Source organism: Acipenser ruthenus, chromosome 26 (assembly GCF_902713425.1).
Source record: "Acipenser ruthenus chromosome 26, fAciRut3.2 maternal haplotype, whole genome shotgun sequence".
NCBI lineage: Eukaryota > Metazoa > Chordata > Actinopteri > Acipenseriformes > Acipenseridae > Acipenser > Acipenser ruthenus.
Window position 1 is genome coordinate 9,768,369 of NC_081214.1, and position 18,081 is coordinate 9,786,449.

General features: G+C 39.2%; 1 protein-coding gene across 1 annotated transcript in view; it reads left to right on the forward strand.

Annotated features, from left to right (window-relative positions):
* LOC117963291 (rab effector Noc2-like) overlaps nucleotides 1–14,258 on the forward strand; it is a 30,094-nt gene extending 15,836 nt beyond the window's left edge. The window contains exons 4-5 of the mRNA XM_059000685.1: nucleotides 1,123–1,252; nucleotides 11,515–14,258. Of these exons, the coding sequence (XP_058856668.1) occupies nucleotides 1,123–1,252; nucleotides 11,515–11,592 (208 nt within the window). The 3' untranslated portion in view covers nucleotides 11,593–14,258. The remainder of the gene's footprint in view (nucleotides 1–1,122; nucleotides 1,253–11,514) is intronic.
* Nucleotides 14,259–18,081: the final 3,823 nt, after the last annotated feature.

Consider the following 18,081-nt stretch of genomic DNA (forward strand, 5'->3'; position numbering starts at 1 on the left):
TATATGTGTATACAGTATATATATAATGTCGACCTGTTTGACTATTTTTACCTCAGCTTTGTCAATTGAGTCCTTCTATCCCTAATGTAAAGATATGATATCTACAAAGGGGGCACGTTAGAGACAATCAATATGAGCCCTATGTAGAGCTAATGTAACAGTGATCTAATGTTAAAAAAAGACACCATTGGGGCAAACTTGCCCCCCCATTTATTTTCCATAATCCTTTACAGTGGTGCAGAGGTCTCAGATATGCAGTTTTGAAAGGAAGACACTTAGTAAACATGTATTTAAATCATGAAATGTGGCACTACACCGGTTCGATAAAGTCCTCTCAGAAAGCCTGTTGCTGTTTCACTTCCCAGGTCATGTCACCTCAGCAGTGTCTTCTAAGTCATGTTACTGTCTGAAAGCTTGTCACTCATTACAGGAATCAGTTGATTGGTTATTTACAGGAGAGAAGCTGTTGGGGACACTCTTCAGGTTACCGAGAAAGTGCACCACTGCTTGCAATCATGACTTACTCAGTTAACCTAGCGGTGTATCAGGGTTACAATTAAAATGTGTTGAATTTGCTTGCTCACCTGGAGGGTAAAATTGTCACCCCCTTCAATGGCTTCTTTCTTGTCATTAACCAACCAGCTGGATCCCATACTGGCTGTCATGCTTTCAGCCAGCTTTGACCCAGAAGACACTGCTGAGGTGAAATGACTCAGGAATTGCAAACAGATAACCTGAGAATGAGGCATAGAAACTGAGAGCTACCTACAGAAGTATCAGATACCATGTTTTAAAATGTTTTTAAAATGGAAATACTGTGTTTCTTTCAAAACTGTGCATTTGAGACGTTTTATAGTGAATGAAAGTGCAGGACAGGGGAGATTTATGTTGTGTGATACACTGCCGTTACAGATTCTGTCCTGTCCCCTGTCGATGAGATGAGATGAGGGTAAAAGCTCTAAAACCATGAATGCAGACGAGCCTGACTCTTTTGCATTGTGGTTAAGGTGCTTGTTTGTGATGCGCAAGGTCATCAGATTGCACCCAGCCTCCGTCCTGTTACATTATTAGTGTTGTGTTAGCTACAGTCCCTTTCAGGAAGCTGTTCTGGCTGTGTTGCAGGAGGCTAGTGGAGCGTCTTGAGAACATGAGGAAGAATGTGATGGGGAACGGCCTGTCTCAGTGCCTGCTGTGCGGGGAGCTCCTGGGCTTGCTGGGGACCCCCTCTGTGTTCTGTCAGGACTGCACCCAGGTAAGCAGAATATAAGAAAAGCAAAAATATAAGAAAAGTTACGAAAGCTAACTGATTCCAAAGCTACATGGCTGAAATCGTGGTGCACACAGGAAGGCTTCACCTTTCTTGAACATTGGAGCACTTTCTACAACAAGGACTATCTATACAGGTGGGACGGACTGCACTTAAACAGAAAGGGAACCAATCTACTCGGAGAAAGGATCCTTCAGGCGGTACAGAAGCATTTAAACTAGAAAGGAAGGGGGGAGAAAACAAAAAAACAGAAGGGAGACTACATCAAAACAAGAGCAACAACTCAGGTAAGACCACTATTAAATGTATTTATCTTAATGCTAGAAGTCTCAGAAACAAAATGTTAGAACTTGAAGCTACTGCACTAACAAGCAACTACGATGTGATAGGTGTTACAGAAACTTGGTTGTCTGAGAGTGATGGAGACGAATATAATATTAGTGGGTACACACTGTATAGGAAAGACAGGCAGGACAGAAGAGGCGGAGGGGTAGCGCTATACATAAGAAATAGCCTTGAAGCCCAGGTGTTAAATCGGGACAAAGAAAACAATGCAGAATCAATATGGGTCAGAATAATGGACACAAATTCAAAGGGCATAATAATAGGAGCATGCTATAGACCGCCAAATTCAGACGCTGAGCAAAATAATCTGTTATACAATGACATTCGAAATGCGTGTAGAAAAGGTGAAGCCATACTAATGGGGGATTTCAACTTCCCCTGTATAAAATGGGAAAACCCAATGGGGGGCACGACGGACGAAATTGAAATGGTGGAAATGACTGCTTCCTAACGCAATTTGTCAAGGCACCGACTAGAGGGGAGGCATGCCTTGACTTAGTCTTTTCAAATAATGAAGACAGAATAACTAAAACAGAGGTCAGAGAGCCATTGGCAAACTCAGACCACAACATGGTCTCATTTGAAATATTTTTTAAAACCCCAAAAGTAATGACTAAAGCTAAGGTTTACAATTTTAGAAAAGCAAACTACGAAGGTATGAAACAGAGACTAATAGAAGTAGATTGGAGTAAAATAGAGAAAACATCCACAGAAAAAGGGTGGCTGTTTTTTAAAAATGTAGTACTAGAGGCACAAAACAATTACATCCCAAAAGTAGACAAATCTAAATCTAAAACAAAATGGCCAAAATGGTTTAATAGATCAATTAAAAAAAATATTCAGCGAAAAAAGGCACTTTACAGAGCGTTTAAAAGGGACCAAAAACAAAGCACACAGAAAGAGTACTTGGAACTGCAAACACAAGTCAAAAAGGAAGTTAGAAAGGCCAAGAGAGAGATAGAAATCAATATTGCTAAGGGGGCTAAAACCAATTCCAAAATGTTTTTCCAATATTATAACAGCAAGAGAACATTCAAAGAGGAGGTTAAATGTCTAAGAGACACAAATGGCAAAATCATAGATGAAGAAAAAAAAATAGCAAATATATTAAATGATTACTTTTCACAGGTTTTTACAAAGGAGGACACGGACAACATGCCCCACATGTCGACCTGTTCCTATCCAGTTTTAAATAACTTTAGCATAACAGAGGCAGAAGTGTTAAAGGGACTAGGAGCTCTTAAAATAAACAAATCCCCTGGGCCGGATGAGATCCTCCCAATAGTACTCAAAGAAATGAAAGAAGTTATTTACAAACCGCTAACCAAGATCATGCAACAGTCTCTTGACACAGGGGTTGTACCAACAGACTGGAAAATAGCAAATGTAATACCAATCCACAAAAAGGGAGACAAAACCGAACCAGGTAACTACAGACCAATAAGCCTGACTTCTATTATATGTAAACTTATGGAAACTATAATAAGATCCAAAATGGAAAATTACTTATATGGTAACAATATCCTGGGAGACAGCCAGCATGGTTTTAGGAAAGGGAGATCATGTCTAACTAACCTACTTGACTTTTTTGAGGATGCAACATTGAAAATGGATAACTGCAAAGCATACGACATGGTTTATTTAGATTTCCAGAAAGCTTTTGACAAAGTCCCGCATAAAAGATTAATTCTCAAACTGAACGCAGTAGGGATTCAAGGAAATGCATGCACATGGATTAGGGAGTGGTTAACAGGTAGAAAACAGAAAGTACTGATTAGAGGAGAAACCTCAAAATGGAGTGAGGTAACCAGTGGTGTACCACAGGGATCAGTATTAGGTCCTCTGCTATTCCTAATCTACATTAATGATTTAGACTCTGATATATTAAGCAAACTCGTTAAATTTGCAGACGACACAAAAATAGGAGGAGTGGCAGACACTGTTGAAGCAGCAAAGGTCATTCAAAATGATCTAGACAGCATTCAGAACTGGGCAGACACATGGCAAATGAAATTTAATAGAGAAAAGTGTAAAGTATTGCATGCGGGCAATAAAAATGTGCATTATAAATATCATATGGGAGATACTGAAATTGAAGAAGGGAACTATGAAAAAGACCTAGGAGTTTATGTTGACTCAGAAATGTCTTCATCTAGACAATGTGGGGAAGCTATAAAAAAGGCTAACAAGATGCTTGGATATATTGTGAGAAGTGTTGAATTTAAATCAAGGGAAGTAATGTTAAAACTCTACAATGCATTAGTAAGACCTCACCTAGAATATTGTGTTCAGTTCTGGTCACCTCGTTACAAAAAGGATATTGCTGCTCTAGAAAGAGTGCAAAGAAGAGCAACCAGAATTATCCCGGGTTTAAAAGGCATGTCGTATGCAGACAGGCTAAAAGAATTGAATCTATTCAGTCTTGAACAAAGAAGACTACGCGGCGATCTGATTCAAACATTCAAAATCCTAAAAGGTATAGACAATGTCAACCCGGGGGACTTCTTTGACTTGAAAAAAGAAAAAAGGACCAGGGGTCATAAATGGAGATTAGATAAAGGGGCATTCAGAACAGAAAATAGGAGGCACTTTTTTACACAGAGAATTGTGAGGGTCTGGAACCAACTCCCCAGTAATGTTGTTGAAGCTGACACCCTGGGATCCTTCAAGAAGCTGCTTGATGAGATTCTGGGATCAATAAGCTACTAACAACCAAACGAGCAAGATGGGCTGAATGGCCTCCTCTCGTTTGTAAACTTTCTTATGTTCTTATGTTCTTATGTACATTCAGTGGGCTTTTGAAGGACTTCAAGGATACAGCAGCAACAGCATGGCTTGGAAACTCATTCTACACAGCTAACATATTTATATATATATACTGTACCGACACCAATTATTTACAGAACGACTGGGGGTGGGGATTTTATTGCCCATGTTTCGTCACTTAGACCCCTTACTTACTAAATATATTGGTACCATGAATAGATAATCCATTTAAAAAATATGCAAAAGATTTTAACAGTGGCAGCTGGTGGCCAAAAAATGGGGAAGCAGAAAAAAGGCAGGGAGCTTCGTGTCCCGTTCAGCCCCCAGCAGCAGAAGAATCTCATTCATGTATTCTGACTGACAACGCACTTCATAGCCTCTTCACGCGTTACCTGTTAAACGCATTTACTCACTACCAGCAGGGAAAAGAAAAACAGGAGCCCATCATAGTTTATTCTGTTAAACGTAACTGTTACACAGTGCCAGCGTATGTTTAAAAATGCACTGTACAATATTATATTGCATTTAGATTTCAAATTGCATAAAATATTTTCTAAACAAAGTTGTTAAGGCAGGAGAAAGGTAGACAAAAATCAAACAGTTCTATAATTTGCTAAACTTAATAAATGATCTACAAAATAATTACATACCGCTCTGTACATATGAAACGTATCCATTAATAAAAAGGAAAACCTTCTACCACAAGTGATTTTCAAAGAAACAAACAGAAAAAGTAATTACTTATCATTTTAAAATGGTATCAATCTCTAGGCATTCGCTGCATCCTTCTAAACAGCATTCTGTTCCTTTCACGTCAGTATCAGCATCCAAGGTCATCAATGTGGGAAGGCACGTGTCCAGTGATTGGCTAAAACAGAGAAAAGGGGAGGTGAGGCATGCCACCCATGGCTATTTTTTAGACGGCTTTACTCAACATTCCATGCAAGCCATCAGAAGAAATGGAAAAATATTACTAATCATAGCTATATAGCAAGCTAATCATAACTACAGAGGAGGAGACCAGAGTGGTGACTGAGTGTAGAATTTGGATTGGATGGCTGATAACTACTTGCTCATTAAATATATTGGTATCCCTGTATAGATAATTGTCGCCTCTTTAAAAAAAGCATTTTAATGTTCAGTGGTACCCTAAATATGATCCTCTTACACTAATGCAGAATGACTGGGTTTTAAATGTTCTCTTCATTTCACCCTTAAAACTAGGTTCCTGGCTAAGGACTGCCAAGGACAACACTGTATTGAATATTATTATTATTATTATTATTATTATTATTATTATTATTATTATTATTGATTTCTTAGCAGATGTCCTTACCCAGGGTGACTTACAGTTGTATACAAAAAATACATATCAAGAATTACAGTACAATTAAGAGCAAGATACAAAATACAATGACTTCAGTCCTAATAAGAGCAAATACAAAACCCAGTACAATTTGTTATCAGGGCAGTTCAAGAGCAGATAACAATAATTTTTTGGATAAAACAGAGAACAAATGCTCCACCCAGTCATTCAGCATTGTGAGTACGTGGATCATATTTAGGGTACCACTGAACTTGGTGGACAAGCTGTTCAGTAAAATCTTTTGTATATTTTTTAAAGGAGACGGTTATTTATTCAGGAATACCAAGATATTTAGTAAGTAAGGGGTCCAACAAGAAACACGTCTAAATGCTATAAAATAACTGTTGCTAGGCTGCTGCTTCTAATCCGTTACCACGACGACCAATTACCATAGAAAACCCTCACAGCACCCCCCCACCCTTCTGCGGTATCTCACGCTAATGAGATCAAGGTCTAGACCAGCAGAGGAAATGAAAGCTCTTGAGGGGACTGTGTTTACATGGGTCTTTAATATCAGATTGAATCAAGGTGAGCCGACCAGGCTGTTTAATAACAGCAGGTCTGACTTTCTGCAGGATGCATTCTGGCTTTGTCTCTCCTAGCTGGCCAGTATGAGTTCATATACATACACTCTGTGTCTGTGCTGGGCAGAACAGGTGCCAGTCCAGCAAAGAAACAGATAGGCAACACACTGGGCTGACCACTTCTGCATTCTGTCAACAAGCAACGACTACAGAATGTCACAATTGTGTACATGTTCTAGTAATTGTAGCTAACAAAATTATTTCATTAGCTTCCATTAGCTGTATACATGTTCAGTTTTTAAAGAAACACATGTTGTAGCACACATGTATTTTTATTTTATAACTAGGTACTGTACATAAGAACATAAGAACATAAGAAAGTTTACAAACGAGAGGAGGCCATTCAGCCCATCTTGCTCGTTTGGTTCTTAGTAGCTTATTGATCCCAGAATCTCATCAAGCAGCTTCTTGAAGGATCCCAGGGTGTCAGCTTCAACAACATTACTGGGGAGTTGGTTCCAGACCCTCACAATTCTATGTGTAAAAAAGTGCCTCCTATTTTCTGTTCTGAATGCCCCTTTATCTAATCTCCATTTATGACCCCTGGTCCTTTTTTCTTTTTCAAGTCAAATAAGTCCCCTGGGTTGACATTGTCTATACCTTTTAGGATTTTAAATGTTTGAATCAGATCGCCGCGTAGTCTTCTTTGTTCAAGACTGAATAGATTCAATTCTTTTAGCCTGTCTGCATACGACATGCCTTTTAAACCCGGGATAATTCTGGTTGCTCTTCTTTGCACTCTTTCTAGAGCAGCAATATCCGTTTTGTAACAAGGTGACCAGAACTGAACACAATATTCTAGGTGAGGTCTTACTAATGCATTGTAGAGTTTTAACATTACTTCCCTTGATTTAAATTCAACACTTCTCACAATCTATCCGAGCATCTTGTTAGCCTTTTTTGTAGCTTCCCCACATTGTCTAGATGAAGACATTTCTGAGTCAACATAAACTCCTAGGTCTTTTTCATAGTTCCCTTCTTCAATTTCACTATCTCCCATATGTCTCAGTGGCTTGCTTTGCCCTCCAGAAGTACTGCTTTACTTCCTTGGTCATTTTCACCTCAGCAGTGTGGGTCATTGTGGCAGGGTGCCCCGTCCCTTTGCGTATTTATGTGTTTTATGTTGTATGTGGCATGTTAATGTTGGTGTATATGTATTGGTGCATGGGATATAATGTGGGGCTATGTAGCACGGGTGTTGTTGAAATGTATATTTGTATTTAGGCACAGGGATTGCACAATCACTCCACGTGTAGATTAAAGTATGGAAGTGTGTGTTTCTTCCGGTCACCGCTCAAGCCAGCTTGCCACAGTCATGTGACTGGCTGAAAGCATGTCAGTCAATAGGGGAAGCAGCTGATTGGTTATTGACCGGAAAGAAGCCAGTGAAAAAGAAGCCAGAGATTCGTTTAGAGATTGATTTAGCATTTAACCAGATATCATGCTTTTAAATGAAAATTTCAAAACTGCACATTTATATAATGAATGGATGCGCCTGGCAGAGACAATGTATGCAACTATTTTGTAGTTACAATTACTTAATGACAACAGGCCCTGGTCACAAACCATGGACAAAGTACAAGGGTCTATAAGACGGGAATTCTTCTTATCGTATCTTAGTTCTTATCTTAGCTACGTACACACACACACTGCAGTTGGCTCGGTTGTTTGTTGTACACACACACCTTTCATTACTGAAGTGAGTGTCTCCCTGTTTAAACAAACCACTGAACTCGGGCCATCATTATGCTCATCATGAGGTTTTATGTTACAACATGGAGGCTGTGTTTTTTTTATGCTTTTGGAAGAATGTACTACGTAAGAACGTAAGAAAGTTTACAAACGAGAGGAGGCCATTCAGCCCATCTTGCTCGTTTGGTTGTTAGTAGTTTATTGATTATTATTATTATTATTATTATTTATTTCTTAGCAGACGCCCTTATCCAGGGCGACTTACAATTGTTACAAGATATCACATTATTTCACATTATACAGATATCACATTATTTTTACATACAATTACCCATTTATACAGTTGGGTTTTTTTTTTTTTTTTTTTTACTGATCCCAGAATCTCATCAAGCAGCTTCTTGAAGGATCCCAGGGTGTCAGCTTCAACAACATTACTGGGGAGTTGGTTCCAGACCCTCACAATTCTCTGTGTAAAAAGTGCCTCCTATTTTCTGTTCTGAATGCCCCTTTATCTAATCTCCATTTATGACCCCTGGTCCTTTTTTCTTTTTTCAAGTCAAAGAAGTCCCCCAGGTTGACATTGTCTATACCTTTTAGGATTTTGAATGTTTGAATCAGATCGCCGCATAGTCTTCTTTGTTCAAGACTGAATAGATTCAATTATTTTAGCCTGTCTGCATACGACATGCCTTTTAAACCTGGGATAATTCTGGTTGCTCTTCTTTGCACTCTTTCTAGAGCAGCAATATCCTTTTTGTAACGAGGTGACCAGAACTGAACACAATATTCTAGGTGAGGTCTTACTAATGCATTGTAGAGTTTTAACATTACTTCCCTTGATTTAAATTCAACACTTCTCACAATATATCCAAGCATCTTGTTAGCCTTTTTTATAGCTTCCCCACATTGTCTGGATGAAGACATTTCTGAGTCAACATAAACTCCTAGGTCTTTTTCATAGTTCCCTTCTTCAATTTCACTATCTCCCATATGATATTTATAATGCACATTTTTATTGCCCGCATGCAATACTTTACACTTTTCTCTATTAAATTTCATTTGCCATGTGTCTGCCCAATTTTGAATGCTGTCTAGATCATTTTGAATGACCTTTGCTGCTTCAACAGTGTCTGCCACTCCTCCTATTTTTGTGTCGTCTGCAAATTTAACGAGTTTGCTTACTATATCAGAGTCTAAATCATTAATGCAGATTAGGAATAGCAGAGGACCTAATACTGATCCCTGTGGTACACCACTGGTTACCTCACTCCATTTCGAGGTTTCTCCTCTAATCAGTATTTTCTGTTTTCTACCTGTTAACCACTCCCTAATCCATGTGCATGCATTTCCTTGAATCCCTACTGCGTTCAGTTTGAGAATTAATCTTTTATGCGGGACTTTGTCAAAAGCTTTCTGGAAATCTAAATAAACCATGTCGTATGCTTTGCAGTTATCCATTTTCAATGTTGCATCCTCAAAAAAGTCAAGTAGGTTAGTTAGACATGATCTCCCTTTCCTAAAACCATGCTGGCTGTCTCCCAGGATATTGTTACCATATAAGTAATTTTCCATTTTGGATCTTATTATAGTTTCCATAAGTTTACATATAATAGAAGTCAGGCTTATTGGTCTGTAGTTACCTGGTTCGGTTTTGTCTCCCTTTTTGTGGATTGGTATTACATTTGCTATTTTCCAGTCTGTTGGTACAACCCCTGTGTCAAGAGACTGTTGCATGATCTTGGTTAGCGGTTTGTAAATAACTTCTTTCATTTCTTTGAGTACTATTGGGAGGATCTCATCCGGCCCAGGGGATTTGTTTATTTTAAGAGCTCCTAGTCCCTTTAACACTTCTGCCTCTGTTATGCTACAGTTATTTAAAACTGGATAGGAACAGGTCGACATGTGGGGCATGTTGTCCGTGTCCTCCTTTGTAAAAACCTGTGAAAAGTAATCATTTAATATATTTGCTATTTTTTTTTCTTCATCTATGATTTTGCCATTTGTGTCTCTTAGACATTTAACCTCCTCTTTGAATGTTCTCTTGCTGTTATAATATTGGAAAAACATTTTGGAATTGGTTTTAGCCCCCTTAGCAATATTGATTTCTATCTCTCTCTTGGCCTTTCTAACTTCCTTTTTGACTTGTGTTTGCAGTTCCAAGTACTCTTTCTATGTGCTTTGTTTTTGGTCCCTTTTAAACGCTCTGTAAAGTGCCTTTTTTCGCTGAATATTTTTTTAAATTGATCTATTAAACCATTTTGGCCATTTTGTTTTAGATTTAGATTTGTCTACTTTTGGGATGTAATTGTTTTGTGCCTCTAGTACTACATTTTTAAAAAACAGCCACCCTTTTTCTGTGGATGTTTTCTCTATTTTACTCCAATCTACTTCTATTAGTCTCTGTTTCATACCTTCGTAGTTTGCTTTTCTAAAATTGTAAACCTTAGCTTTAGTCATTACTTTTGGGGTTTTAAAAAATATTTCAAATGAGACCATGTTGTGGTCTGAGTTTGCCAATGGCTCTCTGACCTCTGTTTTAGTTATTCTGTCTTCATTATTTGAAAAGACTAAGTCAAGGCATGCCTCCCCTCTAGTCGGTGCCTTGACAAATTGCGTTAGGAAGCAGTCATTTGTCATTTCCACCATTTCAATTTCGTCCGTCGTGCCCCCCATTGGGTTTTCCCATTTTATACAGGGGAAGTTGAAATCCCCCATTAGTATGGCTTCTCCTTTTCTACACGCATTTCGAATGTCATTGTATAACAGATTATTTTGCTCAGCGTCTGAATTTGGCGGTCTATAGCATGCTCCTATTATTATGCCCTTTGAATTTGTGTCCATTATTCTGACCCATATTGATTCTGCATTGTTTTCTTTGTCCTGATTTAACACCTGGGCTTCAAGGCTATTTCTTATGTATAGCACTACCCCTCCGCCTCTTCTGTCCTGCCTGTCTTTCCTATACAGTGTGTACCCACTAATATTATATTCGTCTCCATCACTCTCAGACAACCAAGTTTCTGTAACACCTATCACATCGTAGTTGCTTGTTAGTGCAGTAGCTTCAAGTTCTAACATTTTGTTTCTGAGACTTCTAGCATTAAGATAAATACATTTAATAGTGGTCTTACCTGAGTTGTTGCTCTTGTTTTGATGTGGTCTCCCTTCTGTTTTTTTGTTTTCTCCCCCCTTCCTTTCTAGTTTAAATGCTTCTGTACCGCCTGAAGGATCCTTTCTCCGAGTAGATTGGTTCCCTTTCTGTTTAAGTGCAGTCCGTCCCACCTGTATAGGTAGTCCTTGTTGTAGAAAGTGCTCCAATGTTCAAGAAAGGTGAAGCCTTCCTGTGTACACCACGATTTCAGCCATGCATTTTGATTTTGTATTTCCAGCTGTCCATATGGTCCTTTGCAAGGCGCCGGCAGTATCCCAGAAAATACCACAGTTTTGGTCTTGTCTTTTAATTTCCTTCCTAGCTCTCTGAATTTGTTTTGCAGGGATCTTGGCCTGTCTCTTCCAATGTTGTTTGTACCAATGTGGACGACTACTACCGGGTCATCTCCTGTTCGTTCTAGGAGCCTGTCCACATTCTCAGTGATGTGCTTGACTGAGGCTCCTGGAAGGCAGCACACTGTTGTAGTAAGGGGGTCGAAACTGCAAACTGAACTTGCTGTGTTTCTCAGTATGGAGTCCCCAACAATCATGACCTCCCTTCTTTTTGCTGCCTGGTCAGCACTGTTTATAGGGTTTCTTTCATTCTCGTGATGTTGGTTTTGGTCATTTAAATGTTGAAGTGGCTCAAATGTGTTGGCTGTCTGGATTTCTGGTGGTTGTGTTTGACGAAGTTTCTTTTTTTCCCTGCTTCTGCCTATCTGAACCCAGCTGTTTCAACTCTCTTCCATCTCCCTGGTGGCTTTCAGTCTGCTAGGGGTGCAGACTTCCATGAATTGTGGGTGTGTCAGCTCCTCAAGCTCCTGTTGCTGTCTCATTTCCTCCAGCTCCTTTTCTAGCAGGCTTAATCGCTGAAGCAAGTCCTGGATCGTGAGGCACTTTACACAAACTTGGTTGAGCTCTGTTGGGTTTTCTCGGATTTCCCACATCATGCAGTTGTCACAGATTACTGGCTTGAATACCATTTTTTTGTTTTTTTTGTTTAGTGTAGCTTCTGCAGCTGTCAACCTGCTTTCAACCTGCTTCTAACTGCGTTGTACTTGTCCACTCGTACTTCTCCCACGATGTCGCTTCCACACGCTGTCGCTGGGAAGTCTGCCTGCCTTTTGTTTGTTTGTGTTTGTGCTGCGTGCTCCGCTCCTCCCCCGTGTCCCAGAACGCCGTGGGATTTGAATCAGCTGCTCCGAGTTTCAGCTGATCAGAAAAATACACGCAGCTGCACGGCTTTACGCTGCAATGTTTTCTGATTAAAGGAACTCCAGATTTAAAGATGTAATTCCTCCTTTCTGCTTCTAACTGCGTTGTACTTGTCCACTCGTACTTCTCCCACTGTACGTAATCGATCGAGAGCTCGTCAAGCACAGCTGTGCTCTTTTCTGCAAAACCAGCGGAGACAGCGTTTTGCTTTTTCTGCACTGCTAAATACAGTGGTGACGATCTGCAGCACCATGATGGTAGATCGAAACATTTCGGCGATCTTCCGATCAGAAAGCTGCTGGGAATGACTTGAGTAGTCTCCAAATGACTGGATTAAAAATGTACACATGTCTAAGGAGTCATATGTGTCTTTATTATTTACTGAGACGTTTCCTGGAGTGCCAAAACACACAGATGAGACGTTCGTTATCGGTGGAAAAATGAGTTGCGGTTGCACTGTGGCGTTTGGGGATACGAATTGTCCCATATTGTTTTATTTAAGTTGCAAAACCAAAAATACATTTTTTTTTCTTACAACAATATATTATACAACTGTACTTTGATTAAATAAAAACAGTATATTATATGTAGGCACTATTTACCATTGTTATGAATTTACTATTCATCAATATTACAAAATCAACTTGGCTCTGCAGGCACCTCTATATATTATTTAGCCGTGTTTATGACATCATTAGTTGCGCAGAAATCCACTGAGTACCAACTGCGGTTGTGTTAGTGCGGTTGTAATACACACACACAGTTAGTGCGCATTAACCAACCAAACTGAATTAATAACCACACTCGATACTTGTTCCGAACAGGATTAACTAGTGCAGTTATCACTGCCCTTTGTAACCGAACTGTGTGTGTGTACAAACCGTATTAAGAGCAAAAGGAACTCACAACCAAATTTAGCCTGTTTGTGTACGTAGCCTTAGTTTCCTTTACTCCCCCTTTACCTTTTTATGATGTCTTTTGCAAAGTGTCTGTGTTCAGGTGCATTGACTGGGATCCCAGGAGCTGCTCTTCAGTTCTAGTTACCTGCCATAGGCATCTGTAACACAGACTAGATCAACAAAAGCATCTTTATAAAAATAAGAGCCAGCTAGTGATCAAGTTTAGATTAAGTTTCTGTTTTTCTGGCAGTTCAGAAATGTGCACTAAATGGTGCTGGCGTGTACTAATATAAAGAGCTGATCCAGCCTAAATATGTCAATGACGGGCATCTAGAACTGAGGAGCAGCTCCTGCACTCCTAGTCAAAGCACCTTTACATAGACTTTCTGGAATCTGCCAACAAGAGCTTGGAACTCAGGCACCATTTTTTTGGATTGAACTTAACACTGGACACTGCAATTTCTTACTTGCAGATATTATGTAAAGCCCTTTATTTTAGAAGACAGAAAATTTCACATGTATATTTTTTTAAATGTAGCGACTTTTATTTTGGCGTTTTTCACCTACAAATGTGTTTATTTTCATGATGCACTGGACTCTGCAGCTATACAGTTTAATGTTTGTTCTGTGAAAAGATTTGAAATATCAAAACGGGGGCATACTGCAGCAGCATTGAATTGTATTTCACCAGTCATTAAATATGTTAACTGCACTTCTTGATTCTTTAGTGTGACTGTGTGCTGTGCTCTATCTTTGAATTTTAAGCATGCCTAATTGTAAACATAATCTATCTACATCATGTTAAAAATACCCCCTCCTCCCCACCTCCCCACATGCATTTTTGTCTTAATGACAGCTTTACAACCCTGGGGGCGTTACACAAATAAGAAATGGAGTAGTAAAAAGAACCACTCCTGAGTGATTCTACTATGAAATGGGTCCAGCAAGAGTATGCAATCCCTCTGCAATAATACCTATATGAAATGGGTCCTGCAAGAGTATTCAATCTCTCTGCAATAATACCTATATGAAATGGGTCCTGCAAGAGGATGCAATCCCTCTGCAATAATACCTATATGAAATGGGTCCAGCAAGAGTATGCAATCCCTCTGCAATAATACCTATATCAAATGGGTCCAGCAAGAGTATGCAATCCCTCTGCAATAATACCTATATGAAATGGGTCCTGCAAGAGTATTCAATCCCTCTTCAATAATACCTATATGAAATGGGTCCTGCAAGAGGATGCAATCCCTCTGCAATAATACCTATATGAAATGGGTCCAGCAAGAGTATGCAATCCCTCTGCAATAATACCTATATGAAATGGGTCCTGCAAGAGTATTCAATCCCTCTGCAATAATACCTATATGAAATGGGTCCTGCAAGAGGATGCAATCCCTCTGCAATAATACCTATATGAAATGGGTCCAGCAAGAGTATGCAATCCCTCTGCAATAATACCTATATGAAATGGGCCCTGCAAGAGGATGCAATCCCTCTGCAATAATACCTATATGAAATGGGTCCTGCAAGAGGATGCAATCCCTCTGCAATAATACCTATATGAAATGGGTCCTGCAAGAGTATTCAATCTCTCTGCAATAATACCTATATGAAATGGGTCCTGCAAGAATATTCAATCTCTCTGCAATAATACCTATATGAAATGGGTCCTGCAAGAGTATTCAATCTCTCTGCAATAATACCTACTAGGAAATGGGCCCTGCAAGAGTATTCAATCTCTCTGCAATAATACCTATATGAAATGGGCCCTGCAAGAGGATGCAATCCCTCTGCAATAATACCTATATGAAATGGGTCCTGCAAGAGGATGCAATCCCTCTGCAATAATACCTATATGAAATGGGTCCTGCAAGAGTATTCAATCTCTCTGCAATAATACCTATATGAAATGGGTCCTGCAAGAGTATTCAATCTCTCTGCAATAATAGCTACTAGGAAATGGGCCCTGCAAGAGTATTCAATCTCTCTGCAATAATACCTATATGAAATGGGCCCTGCAAGAGGATGCAATCCCTCTGCAATAATACCTATATGAAATGGGTCCAGCAAGAGTATGCAATCCCTCTGCAATAATACCTATATGAAATGGGTCCTGCAAGAGTATTCAATCCCTCTGCAATAATACCTATATGAAATGGGTCCTGCAAGAGGATGCAATCCCTCTGCAATAATACCTATATGAAATGGGTCCAGCAAGAGTATGCAATCCCTCTGCAATAATACCTATATGAAATGGGTCCTGCAAGAGTATTCAATCCCTCTTCAATAATACCTATATGAAATGGGTCCTGCAAGAGGATGCAATCCCTCTGCAATAATACCTATATGAAATGGGTCCTGCAAGAGTATTCAATCTCTCTGCAATAATACCTATATGAAATGGGCCCTGCAAGAGGATGCAATCCCTCTGCAATAATACCTATATGAAATGGGTCCTGCAAGAGGATGCAATCCCTCTGCAATAATACCTATATGAAATGGGTCCTGCAAGAGTATTCAATCTCTCTGCAATAATACCTATATGAAATGGGTCCTGCAAGAATATTCAATCTCTCTGCAATAATACCTATATGAAATGGGTCCTGCAAGAGTATTCAATCTCTCTGCAATAATACCTACTAGGAAATGGGCCCTGCAAGAGTATTCAATCTCTCTGCAATAATACCTATATGAAATGGGCCCTGCAAGAGGATGCAATCCCTCTGCAATAATACCTATATGAAATGGGTCCTGCAAGAGGATGCAATCCCTCTGCAATAATACCTATATGAAATGGGTCCTGCAAGAGTATTCAATCTCTCTGCAATAATACCTATATGAAATGGGTCCTGCAAGAGTATTCAATCTCTCTGCAATAATAGCTACTAGGAAATGGGCCCTGCAAGAGTATTCAATCTCTCTGCAATAATACCTATATGAAATGGGTCCTGCAAGAGTATTCAATCTCTCTGCAATAATAGCTACTAGGAAATGGGCCCTGCAAGAGTATTCAATCTCTCTGCAATAATACTTATATGAAATGGGTCCTGCAAGAGGATGCAATCTCTCTGAAATAATACCTACTAGGAAATGGGCCCTGCAAGAGGATGCAATCTCTCTGAAATAATACCTATATGAAATGGGCCCTGCAAGAGGATGCAATCTCTCTGCAATAATACCTATATGAAATGGGTCCTGCAAGAGGATGCAATCCCTCTGCAATAATACCTATATGAAATGGGTCCTGCAAGAGTATTCAATCTCTCTGCAATAATACCTATATGAAATGGGTCCTGCAAGAGTATTCAATCTCTCTGCAATAATACCTATATGAAATGGGTCCTGCAAGAGTATGCAATCTCTCTGCAATAATACCTATATGAAATGGGTCCTGCAAGAGGATGCAATCCCTCTGCAATAATACCTACTAGGAAATAGAGTTGCTGTCTTGTAAAGTCATGGCCTCTGAATGCTTTCTGTTCTGCAGTCAAATCCCAATACAGAGGAGATTATAACCTAATCAAGAAAAAACCCAGGAAAGCAAACTTCGTATTTGTCTTTTATAGCACAGTAATGAACAGCCAATCACTGCCTAATTAAAACAACAAACTAATTAAAATGGCTTAAGAAAATGACTGAAGTGAATCTGGTATGTAAAGTAAACAGCTGGACTATTTGTCACACTGTGTTAACCAAAATCTATTATTGTAGCTCCTTATAAAAGCTTCCTCTAGTAAAAGCATAGCTACATTTAAAGGATAGTGAAAGCATGGTAAAGGTTGGGCAAGCTTCGTAAAGCCCAGAGATGTATGGTGAAGCATATTAAAAACATGCACACTGTAAATGATGGGAAATGCATAGTAAAGGCATGGGAAACTGCAACATGATCTTTATAAAGGAAACACCAAAAACACTGCTTTATAAAGGAAACACCAATAACACTGCTTTATAAAGGAAACACCAATAACACTGCTTTATAAAGGAAACACCAATAACACTGCTTTATAAAGGAAACACCAAAAACACTGCTTTATAAAGGAAACACCAATAACACTGCTTTATAAAGGAAACACCAATAACACTGCTTTATAAAGGAAACACCAAAAACACTGCTTTTTGGTACCTAATCACTTTGTGTACTATGTGACTACAAAATGTAAATGTAGAATTACTAATACTAACAGAATTGTTTTGATAAGCTTACTAGAAGTCTTTCTCAGTGTCTTCACTGTGTCTTCCACAGTGTGGTATGAATTTTGGTTAACATGGTGAAGTGCGCTCTTAAATAATCTCTTACACAAGTATCATTCGTGGTATTAGGGTTATTTTATCACATCCTTGAAACTTATTTAAAGTATGAGCTCAGCATGGTTCATTGCAATATCTAGTAAACACCATTACAAAATGTTTCTAGTTAGTCCCCCAGAAGGTCTTTTTGCATCATCAGGACTAAAGGTGAGAGAATGAGGCTAATTAGATTATTAGTCTTCAACACTGTGCAAATCCTGTAATGAAAAAAACAGAAAAACACATCAGACTCATTGCATGTTGTTAGCAGCAGCAGTAACTCAAGCAGCCCGTCACAACACACCTGTCAGCAGCGAAGCTCACACAGGTGTTGAAGATGAGAACAATAATCTAATTAGTGTCACTCTCAAACTCTCTGAATGGATGGCTCAGGTAAGTGATGGAAGAAGCTAATATCATTGGAAAGGATTGGATGGCTCAGGTAAGTGATGGAGGAAGTTAATATCATTGGAAAGGATTGGATGGCTCAGGTAAGTGATGGAG